General features: G+C 47.3%; 1 protein-coding gene across 1 annotated transcript; it reads left to right on the top strand.

The window, feature by feature from the left end:
- The first annotated feature begins 2113 nt into the window (after positions 1–2113).
- PLA2G1B (phospholipase A2 group IB) lies at positions 2114–8319 on the top strand. The gene is made up of 4 exons (XM_025402418.1): positions 2114–2180; positions 4064–4223; positions 5036–5163; positions 8117–8319. The coding sequence occupies exons 1-4, from the start codon at positions 2147–2149 to the stop codon at positions 8239–8241; spliced, it is 447 nt and encodes a 148-aa protein (XP_025258203.1). The 5' UTR covers positions 2114–2146; the 3' UTR covers positions 8242–8319.
- Positions 8320–19038: the final 10719 nt, after the last annotated feature.

Here is a 19038-nt window from a genome sequence, read left to right as displayed (position 1 = left end):
TAGCCAGGATGGTCTCCATCACCTGACCTTGTGATCTGCCCGCCTCGGCCTCCCAAAGTGCTGGGATTACAGGTGTGAGCCACTGTGCCTGGCCCAAAAAAATTTTTTTAATTAGCCAGTTGTGGTGACACATGTCTGTAGTCCCCACTAATCGGGACGCTGAGGTGGGAGGATTGCTTGAGCCCAGGAGGTTGAGGCTGCAGTGAGCTATGATCGTGTCACTGCACATCAGCCTGGGAAACAGAGCGATACTTTGTCTCTAAAAACAAAACAAAACAAAACAAAAACAGATAAATAAATTAACCAGGCCCTCCTTACCCCACAGGGTTGTTGTAGAGGTCACATAGAAACAGAAGAGCACCAAGTTAACCAATTATAAATCTATAGCGAGAGAAGCAGATCAGAGACCAGGCAAGGTGGCTCATGCCTGTAATCCCAGCACTTTGGGAAGCTGAGGCGTGTGGATCACCTGAGGTCAGGAGTTTGAGACCAGCCTGACCAACATGGTGAAACCTTGTCTGTACAAAAAATACAAAAATTATCCAGGCATGGTGGCAGGTGCCTATAATTCCCAGCTACATGGGAGGCTGAGGCAGGAGAATTGCCTGAACCTGGGAGGCGGAGTTTGCAGTGAGCCGAGATTGTGCCACTGTACTCCAGCCTGGGTGATGAGAGCAAAACTCTGTCTCAAAAAAAAAAAAAAAAAAAAAAAGAGAGAGAGAGAAGCAGATGAGCAGTTACCAGAGGCTGAGGGAGTGTGACTGCTAATGGGTACAGGGTTTCTTTCTGGAGTGATGAAAATGTTCTGGAACCCCGTACAGGTGATGGTTGCACAACACTGTGAAGGTACTAAATGCCACTGAATTGTTTACTTAAACGTGGTTATGTTATGCAAATTTCACCAAAACAATGTTATATCGATATTTGATGTAACAGTTCTTTTTTTTTTTTTTTTTTTTTTTTTTTTTGAGATGGAGTTTTGCTCTTGTTCCCCAGGCTGGAGTGCAGTGGCACCATCTCAGCTCACCACAACCTCCGCCTCCAGGGTTCAAGCCATTCTCCAGCCTCAGCATTCCAAGTAGCTGGGATTACAGGCATGCGCCACCACACCTGGCTAATTTTGTATTTTTAGTAGAGACGGGGTTTCTCCATGTTGGTCAGGCGGGTCTTGAACTCCCCAACTCAGGTGATCTGCTGCCTCAGCCTCCCAAAGTGCAGGGATTACAGGCGTGAGCCACTGCGCCTGGCCTCTGATATGCCAGTTCTAATGTCCTTTAGTATTCTATAAATTAGATCCAGGCCTTTGGAATCCAAAGCCCAGGTTCTTCTCACAAACCCACACTGCAGAGGGGAGTGGTGGGATAAAATAAACCCTGTGTCTTGGAATCAGACAGATCTAAACTGGAGCCCTATTTTGTCATCTGCCAACTGTGTGATCTTGGGCAAGTTACCGCACCTCTCTGAACCTGTCTCTTCATCTGCAAGCTGCATGACTGATGGGACTATTCAACTAGACCCAGTGCACAGATTCAGGCACTTGAGACATGGAGGCTGCAGGCAGCAATCTTTTTTTTTTTCCTTTTGAAATAGGGTCTCACTCTGCTGCAGAGGCTCAGTCACGGTTCATTGCAGCCTTGACCTCCCTAGATCACGAGATCCTCCCACCTCAGCCCCGAGTTGCTGGGATCACAGGTGCAATCCATCACCACACCTGGTTAACATTTTTTTTTTTTTTTTAAGAGATGAGGTCTCTCTATGTTGCCCAGGCTGCACTTCCTTCTTGTCTCCCTTATCCCAGCGTCCGACTGAACTGATGGCTTTGCTTTCCCCAACCAGCCCATGAAGCTGGGTTGAGTACAAAGTGGTGGGTATGAGGGTCAAGATTGTGAGCTCTGAAAACTCCAGAAACCATCCCTTTGGTTAACAGTTGCTAAGGACAAATGCGTAACATGTTTTCCAACGATCCCTTGCTGGCAAATCGTCAGGGTCATTCCAGCAACAGATTCAAGGCCAGCCCCAGACTCAGCCAAGAGCAAAGCAAAGCAAACACTCCAGCCTTATCTGGGCAGGGGTGTGTGGAGACGGACTATAAGACTATAACCAAAACTGGTCATCTCAGTTCTCCTCTCACCTCCTTGACTGCAGGATGAAACTGCTTGTGCTGGCTGTGCTGCTCACAGGTAGGCAAGTGTCCCGGGCTCCGCCCGCCTTTCTCTCCCAAGTGAGCTAAGATCTAACTCCTCCGGAATGGGGGCCACAGGCCACACTAGACAGGGCTGGCCAGCCCCGCAGTCTCAATTCGAGGTTCCCAGTGGGGCTTAAGGGCTCCTCTATTGGGGTTCCCTCAAGGCTGGCACCTTTTCAACCTGCAAGTCTGAACTCAGATTGCGTGAGCTAAGAAAGCTTGCCTTTATTTTCTTTTTCCAGACAGGGTCTTCTTGTTCTATCGCCCAGGCTGGAGTTCGGTGGCGTGATCATAGCTCACCGCAGCTTCCAACTCGTGGGCTCAAGTGATCCTCCCACCTTAGTCAACTAAGTAGTTAGGCCAACCTCCCATTTATTTTATTTTATTTTATGTTATTATTTTAATTTTTATTTCACTTTATTTTATTTTTGAGACAGGGGCTCACTCTGTCACCCAGGCTGGAGTGCGGTGGCGTGATCTCAGATCACTACAACCTCCGCCTCCTGGTTTCAAATAATTCTCTTGCCTCTGCCTCTCAAGTAGCTGGGACTTGTAGCTCTCAAGTAACTGGCACACACCACCATGCCCGGCTAATTTTTTTTGTATTTTTTTAGTAGAGACAGGTTTTCACCATGTTGGCCAGGTTGGCTGACCTCCCTTTCAGTTTCTCCTCATCCTGCTCTATCTTTCCCCTTTCTAATGGAGTATCCAGTTTCCTTACTTATCACATTTATTATTATTATTATCATTTTTTTTTTGAGACAGAGTCTTGCTCTGTCACCAAGGCTGGAGTGCAGTGGTGCGATCTTGGCTCACTGCAAGCTCCGCCTCACGGGTTCACGTCATTCTCCTGCCTCAGCCTCCCCAGTAGCTGGGACTAAAAGCGCCCGCCACCACGCCCGGCTAATTTTTTGTATTTTTAATAAAGACGGGATTTCACCGTGTTGGCCAGGATGGTCTCTATCTCCTGACCTCGTGATTCCCCTGCCTCGGCCTCCCAAAGTGGTGGGATTACAGGCGTGAGCCACTGCGCCCAGCCTTATCACATTTATTATTGTTTTTCTCTCCCACTAGGTTGTAAGCTCCATGAGGTTAGAGAGTATTATTATTATTATATCTGTTCACTGCTATATCTCTAGCTCCTAGGACACAGCCTGGCACGTAATAAGTGCTCAATAAATATTCACTGGATAAACAATGCAGATAGTTTAAAACTATCTGGCCTAGGGAGGCTGAGGCAGGAGAATGGCATGAACCCGGGAGGTGGAGTTTGCAATGAGCCGAGATCGTGCCACTGCACTCCAGCATGGGTGATAGAGCGAGACTCCATCTCAAAACAAACAAACAAACAAAAACTATCAGGCCTAGCTGGGTGGCACATGCCTGTAATCCTAGCACACTTCAGGAGACTGAGGCCGTAGGATCCCTTGAGTCCAGGAGCCCAGAGACCAGCCTGGGCAATATGGCAAAACCCCGTATCCACAAACAACACAAAACATTACTGGGGTGTGGTGGCCCATGCTTGTAGACCCAGCTACTTGGAAGACTGAGTTACAGCGAGCCATGATTGCACCACTGCACTCCCCCGGGAGCAACAGAGTGAGATCCAAAAAGAAGAAGAAAAAGAATATATATATATATACGTACACACACACACACACACACACATATAAACTTTATATATATAAAGTTTTCATTTAAAAAAAAAAAAAAAACCTCTACCCACTTTCACTTCACCAGGTTCCTGGGTCCAACGGTCTTCGGAGGAGGCAGCTGGCAGGGGTCAGGGAGGCAGCATGGGGCCCGAGGGAGCAGGAAGGCAGTGTGTCCCCGGGGTGCTGGCAGACCGATTTGAACTCTGGCTATGTCTTCTTGCAGTGGCTGCCGCCGAGAGCGGCATCAGCTCTCGGGCCGTGTGGCAGTTCCGCAAATTGATCAAGTGTGTGATCCCGGGGAGCGACCCCTACTTGGAATACAACAACTACGGCTGCTACTGTGGCTTGGGGGGCTCAGGCACCCCCGTGGATGAATTGGACAAGTAAGTGATCCGCCTGGAGGAAAACCGGAGTGCCTGCCGGGGGCGGGGCGGGGCATACACCAAGGATCTCATGAGGCATACAAAGGGGACTTGCATATCTGCTAAGGATAACATATTTTCACCTCTTGTCATATAAAGAAATACGTTCCAAGAGGACCCTGTAGCGAACGCTCCCCGTTAGAGATGGAAACAATGACCGACATGCAAAACAGTGGGGGATGCTGCCCTCCAGTGGCAGAATGTGGCAACAGTAAACATCACAGCAACAATCCACGTGTCATTTTCTAGCAGCTGTTAAGTGTCACACTGCACCTTCTGATTACAGGATTTTACTGTATGCTTGCAACCATGTTAAAAATCGCTTTCAGGCCAAGCGCGGTGGCTCATGCCTGTTATCCCAGCACTTTGGGAGGCCAAGGCGGGTGGATCACTTGAGGTCAGGAGTTCGAGACCAGCCAGGCCAACATGGTGAAACTCTGTCTCTACCAAAAACACAAAAATTAGCCGGACGTGGTGGTGAGCGCCTGTAATCCCGGCAACTTGGGAGACTGAGTCGGAGGTTGCAGTGAGCCAAGATCGTGCCACTGCAGTCCAGCCTGGGTAACAGAGCAAGACTCTGCCTCGAAAAAAAAAAAAAAAAATGCTTCCAATAAATATATGATAAAAGGACTTATATTTTTTCAAGCCATAGGATCATTTCTCCTGGAGCATCTTGGCGAAGTCATCCCCACCTGTTCCTGAGAGTGGGCAGGTGAGGGCTGACCTATTGCTCTGCCCTTACTACTATCTCAGCTGTCCCTCCCACTTTCCAGGTGCTGCCAGACACATGACAACTGCTACGACCAGGCCAAGAAGCTGAGCAGCTGTAAATTTCTGCTGGACAACCCGTACACCCAAACCTACTCATACTCGTGCTCTAACTCTGAGATCACCTGCAGCAGTAGGTTTACCCCTTCCTTGACCTATGAATTCTAGTAGGTTCTCAGTAGGCTGGGGAGAAATAATAGTAATAACAGCCATGATTTAGTGATAATTTTCTTGGTTCTGGGCAGTGTCTCCTTTAATCCTCACAACACTATGGGATAGGTACAATTATTATCCTCGCTTAACAGATAAGAAAACTGAGGCTCAGAAGGCTGAGCTATTTGCCCAAGATCACACAGCTTGTAAGTGGTGATGGTTTGTTTTTTGTTGTTGTTATTTAGAGGCAGGGTCTTGCTCTGTCACCCAGGCATGAGCACAGCGGTGCAACCATAGCTCACTGCAGCCTCAACCTCCTGAGCTCAAGGGATCTGCTGACCTCAGCCTCCCAAGTAGCTGGGACTACAAGCGTGTACCACCATGCCTGGCTAATTTTTAAATTTTTTTGTAGAGACGGGGTCTCACTACATTGGCCAGACTGGGCTTGAACTCCTGGCTTGAAGCAATCCTCCCACCTTGGCCTCCCAAAGTGCTGGGATTACAGGCATGAGCTACCATGCCTGGCCACTTATTTCTTTATATTGCATCTTTCCAATAGAATGTAAGATCCACAGAACAGGGATTACTGTCTATTTTCTTCCTTTTTTTTTTTTTTTTTTTTGAGACAGAGTCTCACTCCATCACCACAACCTCCACTCAGCTCACCGCAATCTCTGCCTCCCAGGTTCAAGCAATTCTCCTGCCTAAGCCTCCTGAGCAGCTGGAATTACAAGCGTGCACCACCATGCTCTGCTAATTTTTTGTATTTTTAGTAGAGACGGGGTTTTACCATGTTGCCCAGGCTGGTCTCAAACTCCTGACCTCAAGTGATCTGCCTGCCTCGGCCTCCCAAAGTGCTGGAATTATAGGCATGAGCCACCATGCCTGGCCGATTACTGTCTATTTTCTTTATTGCTATATCCCCAGATCTAGAGCAGTGCCTGGCATATAGTAGGTGCTCAATAAATAATTGATGAATGCATAGCCTAGATATGCATTCGTTTTCTTTTTTAAAAACGATCTTGACAGCTTTGCAGAATAGATACAATCTTGCATTCTGCCTTTTCACTTATCACCTTGTCATGACTTTTTCATATTGCCTCAGACCTTTATTGTTTCTATTTTTTCCATTGTTACTATTTTAATCACTGAATAATATGGCTTAATTTGCTTATACATCCTCCTGTTCCACTTTAGAAGGCCAAATTTACAAATCTGTTGAAAGCTATGAACCCTCTCCCCAGGGAAATACACGTATGTATACACACACACACACACACACGCGCGCGCGCGCACACACAATTTCTTTTTAATGTTTGCAACTAGGACAAGAAACCTCCAGTAGAGGACGTTTGTTCATATTAATTAAAAATAACTCAGTTGAACACAGTGACTCACGCCTATAATCCCAGTACTTTGGAAGCCCAAGGTGGGTGGATCACTTGAGGTGAGGAGTTCGAGACCAGCCTGGTCAATATGGTGAAACCCCATCTCTACTAAAAATACAAAAATTAGCCAGGTGTAGTGATGCACACCTGTAGTCCCAGCTACTTGGGAGGCTGAGGCAAGAGAATTGCTTGAACCTGGGAGGCGGAGGTTGCAGTGGCCGAGATCATACCACTGCACTCCAGCCTGGGTGACAGAGTGAGACTCTGTCTCAAAAAAATAAATAAATAAAATAAAGTATTGGAGAGAAACAAAACTAATAAGATTCCTGAAAGTAAGCAGAGATACATAAATTACATGTAATAAAGTTTAAATGCATTTTAAATGTAATCTTATTGTTTATTTTGGTTACAAAAGTAAACAAGCCAAAAATAATGCAACTTTAAACTTTACATAAATATCTATTTTGGAAAGTGGAAGGCATCTATAATCCTGCTACCCAAAGACAACCAGTTACATATTCCTCCAGATTTTTGGGACATACACTAGCTTTTTTTATTTGGGAAAATTTCCATGTGCAGGCATACCTAATTTTTCTAAATGTCTATGTAGTATTCAATTTAAGGATGTTCCGTAATTTTAAAAATACATGCTTTAAAGTAGAGAAACTAGGCTGGGCATGGTGGCTGAAGCCTGTATTCCAGCACTTTGGGAGGCTGAGGCAGGTGGATCACTTGAGGTCTGGAGTTCGAGACCAGCCTGGCCAACATGGTGAAACCCCCTCTGTACTAAAAATACAAAAATTAGCTGGGCATGGTGGCGAGCACCTGTAGTCCCCGCTACTCGGGAGGCTGAGGCAGGAGTATTACCTGAACCCAGGAGACGGAAGTTGCAGTCAGCTGAGATCGTGCCATTGCACTCCAGCCTGGGCAACAAGAGGGAAACTCCATCTTAAAAACAAAACAGCCGGGCGCGGTGGCTCAAGCCTGTAATCCCAGCACTTTGGGAGGCCGAGACGGGCGGATCACGAGGTCAGGAGATGGAGACCATCCTGGCTAACACGGTGAAACCCCGTCTCTACTAAAAAAGACAGAAAACTAGCCGGGCGAGGTGGCAGGCGCCTGTAGTCCCAGCTGCTCGGGAGGCTGAGGCAGGAGAATGGCGTGAACCCGGGAGGCGGAGCTTGCAGTGAGCTGAGATCCGGCCACTGCACTCCAGCCTGGGCGGCAGAGCGAGACACCGCCTCACAAAAAAAAAAAAAAAAAAAAAAAAGACAAAAAAAACACAAGATGCCCAGATAAATTTGACTCTCAGCTAAGCAATGGATAATTTTTTGGGGGGTATATGTCCCAAATATTGCATTCATTGTTTATCTTAAAGTCAAATTTAACTGGGCATCCTGATGTATTTGTATTCGCTTAATCTGTTAGCCCTAAATGTGCATCAGTGGAATGGCTGCCGGCTTGTTGCAGTTAATTCTTCTTGCCCCTGGATTGTACAAAACAGGGTCCACCTTGGCTCAGTCCTCTCCTCTTGTCCCTCTCCAGGCAAAAACAAAGAGTGTGAGGCCTTCATTTGCAACTGCGACCGCAATGCTGCCATCTGCTTTTCAAAAGCTCCATATAACAAGGAACACAAGAACCTGGACAGCAAGAAGTATTGTCAGAGTTGAATATCACCTCTCAAAAGCACCACCTCTACCTGCCTCAACTCACACTGTGCCCTCCAATAAAGCACCTTGTTGAAAGACCTCATGTTTGGATATTGTTTTATTCTCTCTCTATAAACTAGGTCTCTGCCTAGTCTTTTATTTACTTTTATTTATTTATTTATTTATTTATTTATTTATTTATTTATTTTGAGGCGGATTCTTGCTCTGTCGCCCAAGCTGGAGTGCAGTGACACGACCTTGGCTCACTGCAACCTCTGCCTCCCAGGCTGAAGCGATCCTCCCGCCTCATCCTCCCAGGTAGCTGGGACCACAGGCATGCACCACCATGCCTGGCTAATTTTTGTATTTTTTTGTAGAGACAGAGTTTCACCATGTTGCCCTGGCTGGGCTCAAACTCCTGAGCTTAAACGATCCGCAGGGCTCGGCCTCGCAAAGTGTTGGGATTACATGCGTGAGCCGCTGCGCCTGGCTACTCTGCCTAGTCTTTTGTAAATATCATTTCTTCCAGCCTTGGAAGCTAAGTTGAATTAGAAAGACACTTCCAGGAAGCAAGCAAGCACCTTGAAACCTGAGTAATGATTAACAATCACCATCTACGAATTATTTACTCTGTACCAGGACTGTGTGTCCGTAAATCCTCTTGACAGCCCTATGAGGTATTGGCACTATTAGCAAATATTATTTTCCTATACTGAAGCTCAACAGGAGAGGTCACTTCCAGAGCTATCATCTAGTAAGCAGCAGAGAAGGAATTTGAACCAAGCAAGTCTAACAACACAAAACACATGCTGAACCACTGCCCTTCCCTGTCTGAAGTGGTAGGCTTTCGTTTGAGCCAGACCTTGCCCCCATCTCATGATTCTGCCTTCATTTTCAACTGTATTAAACCATTTTTCTTCAACGACTTTCTTTTCTAAATAAAAGACTTCACCACACTCTACAAGCTAATTTTGACACTATAGTCATGAAATATAATAAACATTAACAAGCCGGGCATGGTGGCACGCACCTATGGTCCTAGCTACTCAAGAGGCTGAGGCAGGAGGATCTCTTGATCCCGGGAGTTTGAGGCTGCAGTGAGCTATGATCACATCACTGCACTCCAGCCTGGGTGAAAGAGTGAGACCCTGTTTCAAGCTACTAGGGAGGCTGAGGTGGAAGGATCCCCTGAGCCCAGGAGCTGGAGGCTGCAGTGAGCTGTCATCATGCCACTCACTCCAGGCTGGGTGACAGAGAGACACGCTATCTCAAACACACACACACAAAAAACCCAAACAAAAACAAAACAAAACAAAAAACCAATAACAGCTTGCATTTCTTGAGCACTTATTGCATACTTCCTTGTTCTGAGTTTTCCACATCTCATCTCATTAAATGTTCAAACCAGTTCTGTGATATTGATATCAATATCAATTGATATTGATATGTTGGTATTTCATGGATGAGGAGCTACAAATTCAGAGAAGTTAAGTCATTTGTCCAAGATCACACAAATGGCAAGATCAGGATTTGGCCAGGTCTGTCTGATGGCAGTGCCTGAGCTCTTAACCACTAAGTCACTCAGTTCAATTCCTCTGTTAGTATTTATGACTATATTGACATTGAAATTCACCAGGCCAGGGGCAGTGGCTTACGCCTGTAATCCCAGCACTTTGAGAAGCCTAGGCAGGCAGATCACTTGAGGCCAGGAGTTTGAGACCAGCCTGGCCAACATGGCGAAACCTCATCTCTACTAAAAAATACAAAATTTAGCTGGGCATGGTGGCGTGCACCTGTAATCCCAGCTACTCGGGAGACTGAGACAGAAGAATCGCTTGAACCCTGGAGGCAAAGGTAGAAGTGAGCCGAGATCACGTCACTGCACTCCAGCCTGGGTGACAGAGTGAGACTCTGTCTCAAAAAAAAAAAAAAAAAGTTGAGAAAGGACCATAGGAACTATCAAAAGGCACCATTAAGCAGTTTCAGACCATTGGAAACTGACAGAACAGCCACCACTTCTGGGTATGTGGTAGGCAGTAAAAGACCTTCTTCCATTTGAAGAAAGGAGTGTGTGTGGACTTACCTTTTGGCATAATTACTCCCTCGTTTTATTTATTTATTTATTTATTTATTTATTTATTTAATTTTTTGAGATGGATTCTCACTCTGTCACCAGGCTGGAGTCCAGTGGCGCAATCTCGGCTCACTGTAACCTCTGCCTCCCGGGTTCAAGCGATTCCCCTGCCTCAGCCTCCTCAGTAGCTGGGACTACAGGTGCGCGACACGACGCCCAGCTAATTTTTTGTATTTTAATAGAGATGGGGTTTCATCATGTTGGCCAGGATGGTCTCGATCTCCTGACCTCGTGATCTGCCCACCTTGGCCTCCCAAAGTGCTGGGATTACAGACGTGAGCCACCGTGCCCGGCCCCTCATTTTAGTCATCCATCCAATGATTATTTACTGAACACTTACTCTGGGCCAGGAACCATACAAAATGCTGAGGATACAATGTATTTGGGGCTGACCACAAGACAATGATTTAGTGTTAGTATCTGTCTACAATTCAGTCTGCTCTGAGACTTTTTTTCCTACTCTTCAAACTGGCATCCTTATATATATTACGCTGTATGCTCCAGATGGTGTCATGTCTTTTGCACAATAACCTTGTCATCCTTGAAGTTCTATAGTTGTAGGTACTGTTATATCCACATCTGATGGATAAGGAAACTGGCTTAAAGATGCAAGGGATTGCCAAAAGTCATTCCTGGGTGGCACAGCTGACCTTGGAACCCAAATCCAGATAATTCAGAGAAGTGCTATCAGATTGTGAACTTGTTTTTTTTTTTTTTTTTTTGAGACAGAGTCTCGCTCTGTCGCCCAGGCTGGAGTGCAGTGGCGTGATCTCGGCTCACTGCAAGCTCCGCCTCCCGGGTTCACGCCATTCTCCTGCCTCAGCCTCCCAAGTAGCTGGGACTACAGGCGCCCACAACCGCGCCCGGCTAATTTTTTGTATTTTTAGTAGAGACGGGGTTTCACCGTGGTCTCGATCTCCTGACCTTGTGATCCGCCCGCCTCGGCCTCCCAAAGTGCTGGGATTACAGGCTTGAGCCACCGCGCCCGGCCAGATTGTGAACTTGTTGAAGGCAGAGCGAGGTGTCTTAGCCACTTTTGTTTCTCTACCTGCCTATAGGAGACACTCAATAAATGATTGCTGAATGCTAAATGAAGCGTTGGTCATCAGTGCTCAGGGTCTTTTTAATTCTTTGGCAGGCAAGAATGGAACTATTCTCAAATTCAAATTCAACAAGCATAAACTGAAGAACCCTTCTTTGCATACTGTGCTATGAAGAATTTCAAGGGATGCAAAATCAAGTTAGACCTGGCCTTAGTCTTCAACGAAATGTGAAGGCCATAAAAAAGTATTTCTTCAGTGAAAAGAAATTGCAAGTCCCTGTTGGATGGAAGAAAAGTTGGCTTTTAGGAAAATGGTGCTTACTTTTTTTTTTTTTTTTTTTTTAAGATGACAGAACAAACAAGAGAGAGAGCAGTCACAGGGCTACTAAAGGCCCTAAAGATATCCTCTGATGTAAAAATCTATCTCTTGGGCCGGGTGTGGTAGCTCAGGCCTGTAAATTCCAGCACTTTGAGAAGCCGAGGCTTGCTTGAGTCCAGCCTGGACAACACAGTGAAATCCCGTCTCTACAAAAAATCAACAAGGTGTTGCATGGCTGTAGTCCCGGCTACAGGCGCAATGGGAGTATCACCTGAGCCCAGAAGGTTGAGGCTGCAGTGAGGCTGCACTCTGGCCTGGGTGACAGAAAGAGACCCTATCTCAAAAAAAAAAAGAAAAAAGAAAACAAACATAAAACCAACAACAAAATAACCCACCTCTTTTTCATTATCAAGGCTCGGGAAAGAGAATAAATTCCCTTAATAATCTTTAAATGAACATTTGGATGAAAGTAGGATATGCAAAACTAATTTAATGGCTAGGATGATTTGAATGAAGAAATAAGGAAATAAGCTGGATAGAGTAATTTGATGGAGAGATTACAAATTCCAGCAACCACATTGTCTTCGCAATGTCTACCGTATCACATATGTTCGTTAAATAATTGTTCAGCGAAGTTAGTGTGACGTACTGTTTCGCGGAAGCCAAGGAGAAAAAGCCACGTGGCCGTATTTACCTTTTCATGTCACGTAATGCTGCGTGCCCAACCCGATCAACCTCTAGTCCACCGCCCCCCATCCTCCGCCAAAGGATGTGATTGTGATTGGATAGCTTATGAGCACGTCGCTCTCGATCTCTCTTTTCTATTGGTCAATAGCGGCCCAGCCCCCCCGGTCTACTTATGCCCCTCCCCGGCCCAGGCCCCGCCCCTCTGGCTTGCCCAAGAAACCTGAGTCGGCGCAGGCGCAGTGGCTGGTAATGGTCACCCCCACCCCCAGTGGCGTCCGCGTGAGGTGGCAAAGGGTCCTGTCTGTAGCTTCCTGGGGTCCTGGCGGCGCTCTTCTCCTGGGCCAGAATCCAGCAGGAAGGACAGAATGGGCGCTAGAGTGTGAAAAGAGGGCGAACTCACGTGGATGTGACTCTCCGGGTCGCTCTTCCCTGTCCCCCAGCTCCCCCTGCCGGTTTCCTGTGGGCATCGCCTTCATTGCCTTTATCCCGGGGACGGATTAGCGGGTAGGGAAAGTGGGGTGCAGGGAACAAAGGGGAGCTGAGAGAACAGATGGCCAAGCAGAGAGGCGAGGGGATGTTGGGCGAGCCACAGGCCTCTGAGGCGCCCCAAATCTACACTTAAATTTCCACCCCCACATTGAAGGAGGAAAAAAAACCGAAGAGATTTGCTGGTCTAACCTCCATGCTTTTGTATGTTGTTTCCTACCTTTTCCTACCTGGTGAAGGCATGTTTACCTTTCAGAACCCAGCCTGGGTCACTTCTGGAAGTTTCTTGAGCTTTGTCCTTCTTCCCCAGGTACAGCTGCTGTTACCCCACCGGGTTTCTACAGCAGAAAGTCCGAGAGCGAACTCAGAACTGGACTGGCCTTCATTCCTGGCCTAGTCACCCTCTTGGTGACCTTGGGCAGGTTACCCGAAATAATAGTGCCCATATTGTAGGGTTGGGGGAATTAAGTGTGCAAATATGTTGTGTAAATGCTTTCTAAGTGCTTGTTGTATAGTAAATGTTCAATAAATATTATTTTCCTAAGGTGAAGGAGAGGAAAGGATAACGCACTTAAATTTTTCTTTAGAAAGTCTATTACATTAAGCAAGCCTTGGTTTGTCATCTTTTTCTATTTTTTTTTTTTTTTTTACTTTTTATTACTATTATTTTTATTTTATTTTATTTTATTTTTTGAGACGGAATTTTGCTCTTGTTGCCCAGGCTGGAGTGCAATGGTGCGATCTCAGCTCACTGCAACCTCCGCCTCCCAGGTTCAAACGATTCTCCTGCCTCAGCCTCCCAAGTAGCTGGGATTACAGGCGCCGGCCACCATGCCCAGCTGATTTTGTGTTTTTAGTAGAGAGGGGGTTTCACCATGTTGGTCAGTCTGGCTGGTTTCGAACTCCTGACCTTGGGTGATCCACCCACCTCGGCCTCCCAAAGTGCTGGGATTACAGACTCATGTGAGCCACCGCGCTGGGCCTATTAGTAGTAGTAGTAGTAGTAGTTTTTTTTTTTTTTTTTTTTTTTTTTAGATGGAATCTCACTCTGTCGCGCAGGCTAGAGTGCAGTGGCGCTATCTCGTCTCACTGCAAGCTCCGCCTCCCAGGTTCACGCCATCCTCCTGCCTCAGCCTCCCGAGTAGCTGGGACTGCAGGCACCCACCACCATGCCCGGCTAATTTTTTGTATTTTTCAGTAGAGACGGGGTTTCACTGTGTTAGCCAGGATGGGCTCGAACTCCTGACCTCATGATCCACCCTCCACCCGCCTCGGCCTCCCAAAGTGCTGGGATTACAGGTGTGAGTCACCGCGCTGGCCTTTTTTTTTTTTTTTTTTTTTTTTTTGAGATGGAGTTTTGCTCTATCACCCAGGCCAGAGTGCAGTGGCATGATCTTGGCTCACTGCAGCCTCTGCCTCCTCGACTCAAGCAGTTCTTCAGCCTCAGCCTCCTAAGTAGTGGGATTACAGGCACTGGCCACCACGCCCGGCTAATTTTTGTATTTTTAGTAGAGACGGTTTTCACCATGTTGGCCAGGCTAGTCTGGAACTCCTGACCTCAGGTAATCGGCCCACCTCGGCCTCCCACCGAGCCCTGTTTGCAATCTTTTTTTTTTTTTTTTTTTTTTTTTTTTTAAGACGGAGTCTCGCTCTGTAGCCCAGGCTGGAGTGCAGTGGCCGGATCTCAGCTCACTGCAAGCTCTGCCTCCCGGGTTCACGCCATTCTCCGGCCTCAGCCTCCCGAGTAGCTGGGACTACAGGCGCCCGCCACCTCGCCCGGCTAGTTTTTGTATTTCTTAGTAGAGACGGGGTTTCACCGTGTTAGCCAGGATGGTCTCGATCTCCTGACCTCGTGATCCGCCCATCTCGGCCTCCCAAAGTGCTGGGATTACAGGCTTGAGCCACCGCGCCCGGCCTGCAATCTTTTTTAAAAGAGACAAACAGGTACACTTTGGGAGGCCAAGGCGGATGGATCACGAGGTCAGGAGATGGAGACCATCCTGGCTAACACGGTGAAATCCCATCTCTACTAAGAAAAAAATACAAAAAAAATTAGCCGGGCATGGTGGCGGGCGCCTGTAGACCCAGCTACTCGGGAAGCTGAGGCAGGAGAATGGCGTGAACCCGGGAGGCGGAGGTTGCAGTGAGCCGAGATTGCGCCACTGCACTCCAGCCTGGGCGAGAGAGCAAGACTGTGGTCTCAAAAAAAAAAAAAAAAAAAAAAAAGCGACAAACAGGTACACAAAAAGGATATGAAGCTCTGGGGAAGATGATTGTGAAGTCTAGTTAAAGAAGCTGGGCGCAGTGGTTCACAATGTAATCCCAGCCCTTCAAAAGGCCAAGGTAGGCGGATCACTTCAGGCCGGAAGTTCAACATGGCGAATCCCCGTCTCTACTAAAAATACTAAAATTAGCCAGGTGTAGAGACCCACGGGTGTAATCCCAGTTACTCGGTGGCTGAGGCACAAGAATTGCTTGAACCCGGGAGGTGAAAGTTGCAGCGAGCCGAGATCATGCCAGTGCACTCCAGCCTGGGCTACAGAGTGAGATTCTGTCTCAAAAAAAGCACTCAATGTGGGCCAAAGGCAGATATGATGATTTCCTTTTCCATCATCCTGTCCATCTCCTAATGATAGTGACTGCATTTCCTTATTATGTGCCAGGTACTGTGCTACAAGCTTCACATGCATCATTGCCCTGCTTAATCTTAAAACCAACCCAATGAGGTAGCCACTATTATCTTCATCTACAAAGAGCCTGAAGTTAGACAAAAATAACCTGCCCAAGTCTTCTAACTAGTAAGTAGAAAAACTGGGATTGAGGCTGGGTAAGGTGACTCACACCTGTAATCCCAGCACTTTGGGAGACCAATGTGGGAGGATCGCTTGAGTCCAGGAGTTTGAGACCAGCCTGGGCAACATAGTGAGATCCTGTCTTTACAAAAAATTCAGAAATTTATCCAGGCATGGTGGTACGCACCTGTAGTCCCAGCTATGTGGGAGGATTCCTTGTGCCAAGGAGGTTGAGACTGCAGTGAGCCCTGTTCCTGCCATTGCACTCCAGCCTGGGTGACAGCAAGACCCTGTCTCAAAAAAAAAAGGTGGGGGACGTTGAAATCCAAGTCAATCTATAACCTAAGAGTTGTTTTGTTTTGTTTTTGAGACAGTCTCACTCTGTCACCCAGGCTGGAGTGCAGTGGCACGATCTTGGCTCACTGCAGTCTCTCCCTCCCAGGTTCAAGCGATTATTGTTTTTTGTGTTTTTTTTTTTTTTTGAGACGGAGTCTCGCTGTGTCCCCCAGGCTGGAGTGCAGTGGCGTGATCTCGGCTCACTGCAAGCTCCGCCTCCCGGGTTCACGCCATTCTCCTGCCTCAGCCTCCTGAGTAGCTGGGACTACAGGCGCCCACTACCGCGCCTGGCTAATTTTTTGTATTTTTAGTAGAGACGGGGTTTCACCGTGGTCTCGATCTCCTGACCTTGTGATCCGCCTGCCTCGGCCTCCCAAAGTGCTAGGATTACAGGCGTGAGCCACCGTGCCCGGCCGATTATTGTTCTTGTGAAACCCCTCAGTACTGGGCAATCTCTGACAGTTGGTCACGCTGCCTAGGAGTGTTGGATTTCCTATTGGTCCTTCCTCTGATCCACTCAGAAAAACTTTAGTTCACTTCTGCAAAAGTAGTAGCTGGGATTACAGGTGTGCACCATCACACCTGGCTAATTTTTGTATTTTTAGTAAAGACAGAGTTTGGCATGTTGGCCAGGCTGGTGTCAAACTCCTGGCCTCAAGTGATCCACTCACCTTGGCATCCCAAATTGCTGAGATTACAGGCATGAGTCACTTCACCTGACTACCTAAGAGTTTTAATTCCATGCTATATTCCTTTTCTAATAAATTGAGAAAAAGACAAAAAAAGAAAAACCTAGGCTGGGCACGATGGCTCACACCTGTAATCCCAGCACTTTGGGAGGCCGAGGCGGGCAGATTGCTCGAGGTCAGGAGTTCAAGACCAATCTGGCCAACATAGCGAAGCCCCGTCTCTACTAAAAATACAAAAAATAGCTAGGTGTGGTGGCAGGTGCCTGTAATCCCAGCTACTTGGGAGGCTGAGGCAGGAGAATCACTTGAAACTGGGGCGGGGGTGAGGGTGGGGGCGGGGGTGCAGAGGTTGCAGTGAGTGAGATCGTGCCATTGCAGTCCAGCCTGGGTGACAGCGCTAGACTCTGTCTCCAAAAAAACAAAACAAAACAAAACAAAAAACCTCCTTTCTTGGATTAGTCTAATTTCTTTCTTCATGAAGTAGAAATTACCTGTATTGTGACATAAACGTTAAGTAAAAAATCTATATCTCAAAGCAGTGTATTGAATCTCAGCAAGGATAATATATTTTGAATTAATTATTATATCTGGGCAGTCGGGTGCGGTGGCTCATGCCTGTAATCCTAGTACTTAGGGAGGCTGAGGCGGGTGGATCATGAGGTCAGGAGATCAAGACCATCCTGGCTAACTTGGTGAAACCCCGTCTCTACTAAAAAAAATACAAAAAAATTAGCCAGGCATGGTGGCGGGCACCTGTAGTCCCAGCTACTCGGAGGCTGAGGCAGGAGAATGGCGTGAACCTGGGAGGCAAAGCTTGCAGTGAGCCGAGATCACGACACTGAACTCCAGCCTGGGCAACACAGCAAGACTCCATCTCAAAAAAAAAAAAATTATTATATCTGGGCAACTTCTGTTGGGTGAGTTGGATGATGGTCAGGGTGACCAACTCATCCTGGCTTTCACACTGAAAATCCTGCATCCTGTGAAACCCCTCAATACGGGGCAATCTGTGACAGTTGGTCACGCTACCTAGGAGTGTTGGATTTCCTATTGGTCCTCCTCTGATCCACTCAGAAAAACTTTAGTTCACTTTTGCAAAAGTTCACCTTTATGTATGCCCAGGCATCTCTTGAGGGGTAAACTTTCATTAAGTGAGTTAATGTATTGGTATTGTTTGTTTGTTTGTTTGTTTGTTTGTTTTGAGACGGAGTCTCGCTCTGTCGCCCAGGCTGGAGTGCAGTGGCTGGATCTCAGCTCACTGCAAGCTCCGCCTCCTGGGTTCACGCCATTCTCCTGCCTCAGCCTCCCGAGTAGCTGGGACTACAGGCGCCCGCCAACTCGCCCGGCTAGTTTTTTGTATTTTTTTAGTAGAGACGGGGTTTCACCGTGTTAGCCAGGATGGTCTCGATCTCCCGACCTCGTGATCCGCCCGTCTCGGCCTCCCAAAGTGCTGGGATTACAGGCTTGAGCCACCGCGCCCGGCCTTAATGTATTGTTAAATGCTTTGCACAGTGTTTGGTTTACGGTAGGTGCTCAATAAATGCTTGGAGTTTTTTGGTTTGTTTTTGTTTTTGTTTTTTTTAGCGGACTTTTGCTCCTGTCGCCCAGGCTGGAGTGCAGTGGTGCAATCTCGGCTCACTGCAACCTCTGCCTCCTGGGTTCGAGCAATTATCCTGCCTCAGCCTCCCAAGTAGCTGGGATTACATGCACCTGCCAGCACACCCAGCTAATTTTTTGTATTTTTGGTGGAGACAGGGTTTTGCCATGTTGGCCAGGCTGGTCTCGAACTCCTGACCCCAGGAGATCCACCCGCCTCAGGCTCCCAAAGTGCTGGGATTACAGGCATGAGCCACCGCACCCGGTCAATAAATGCTTGTATTTAAGGGAGAGGTAAGAGAAGGATATCCATTTATGAGAGCACTAAGAGGAAGAATATGAGTTAGTGGGGAGGAAGTTTCCAGTCTTATGTGCCTATTTGCCTGTGTGAATCCCACTTACTAAAACCATGACAGCAGAGCACAACTGCCGAGGCAACTGAGTGGAGACACAACGCAAAGTTATGCTTAAGGCTGGTGTTGTGCAGCTGGGACCGCAGAACCAGGCCAGTGGCAAACTGATAGCACCCACTACTAGTGTGTCACTCTAATGAAGGGTACATGCAAGTGGGTTAGGAGCTGCCACAATGGTAGAAAGCAAAAGACTTAAAGCAAGGAGACAGACGTGAGGAGTGTCAGCTTCAGGAAATACCACCTTCCTCTTGGGGTGCATTTTTTGGTGGAAAGAATTCCATCTCAGGAGGAAATATGAACAAAGCAAACATTCCAAAGGCTCTC

The sequence above is a fragment of the Theropithecus gelada genome, chromosome 11 (genome assembly GCF_003255815.1).
Source record: "Theropithecus gelada isolate Dixy chromosome 11, Tgel_1.0, whole genome shotgun sequence".
In the NCBI taxonomy this organism is placed as follows: Eukaryota; Metazoa; Chordata; class Mammalia; order Primates; family Cercopithecidae; genus Theropithecus; species Theropithecus gelada.
Note: the sequence above shows the minus strand (reverse complement) of the source record. Positions and strands in the feature narration are given on the sequence as shown.

What these genes read in the sequence shown, in the direction of transcription:
- PLA2G1B (XM_025402418.1), top strand. Translation starts at nt 2,147, where the DNA reads ATGAAACTGCTTGTGCTGGCTGTGCTGCTCACAG. An exon ending in CCCGTGGATGAATTGGACAA is followed by an intron (nt 4,224 to 5,035) that starts GTAAGTGATCCG and finishes CCCACTTTCCAG; the next exon opens with GTGCTGCCAGACACATGACA. An exon ending in CTCTGAGATCACCTGCAGCA is followed by an intron (nt 5,164 to 8,116) that starts GTAGGTTTACCC and finishes GTCCCTCTCCAG; the next exon opens with GCAAAAACAAAGAGTGTGAG.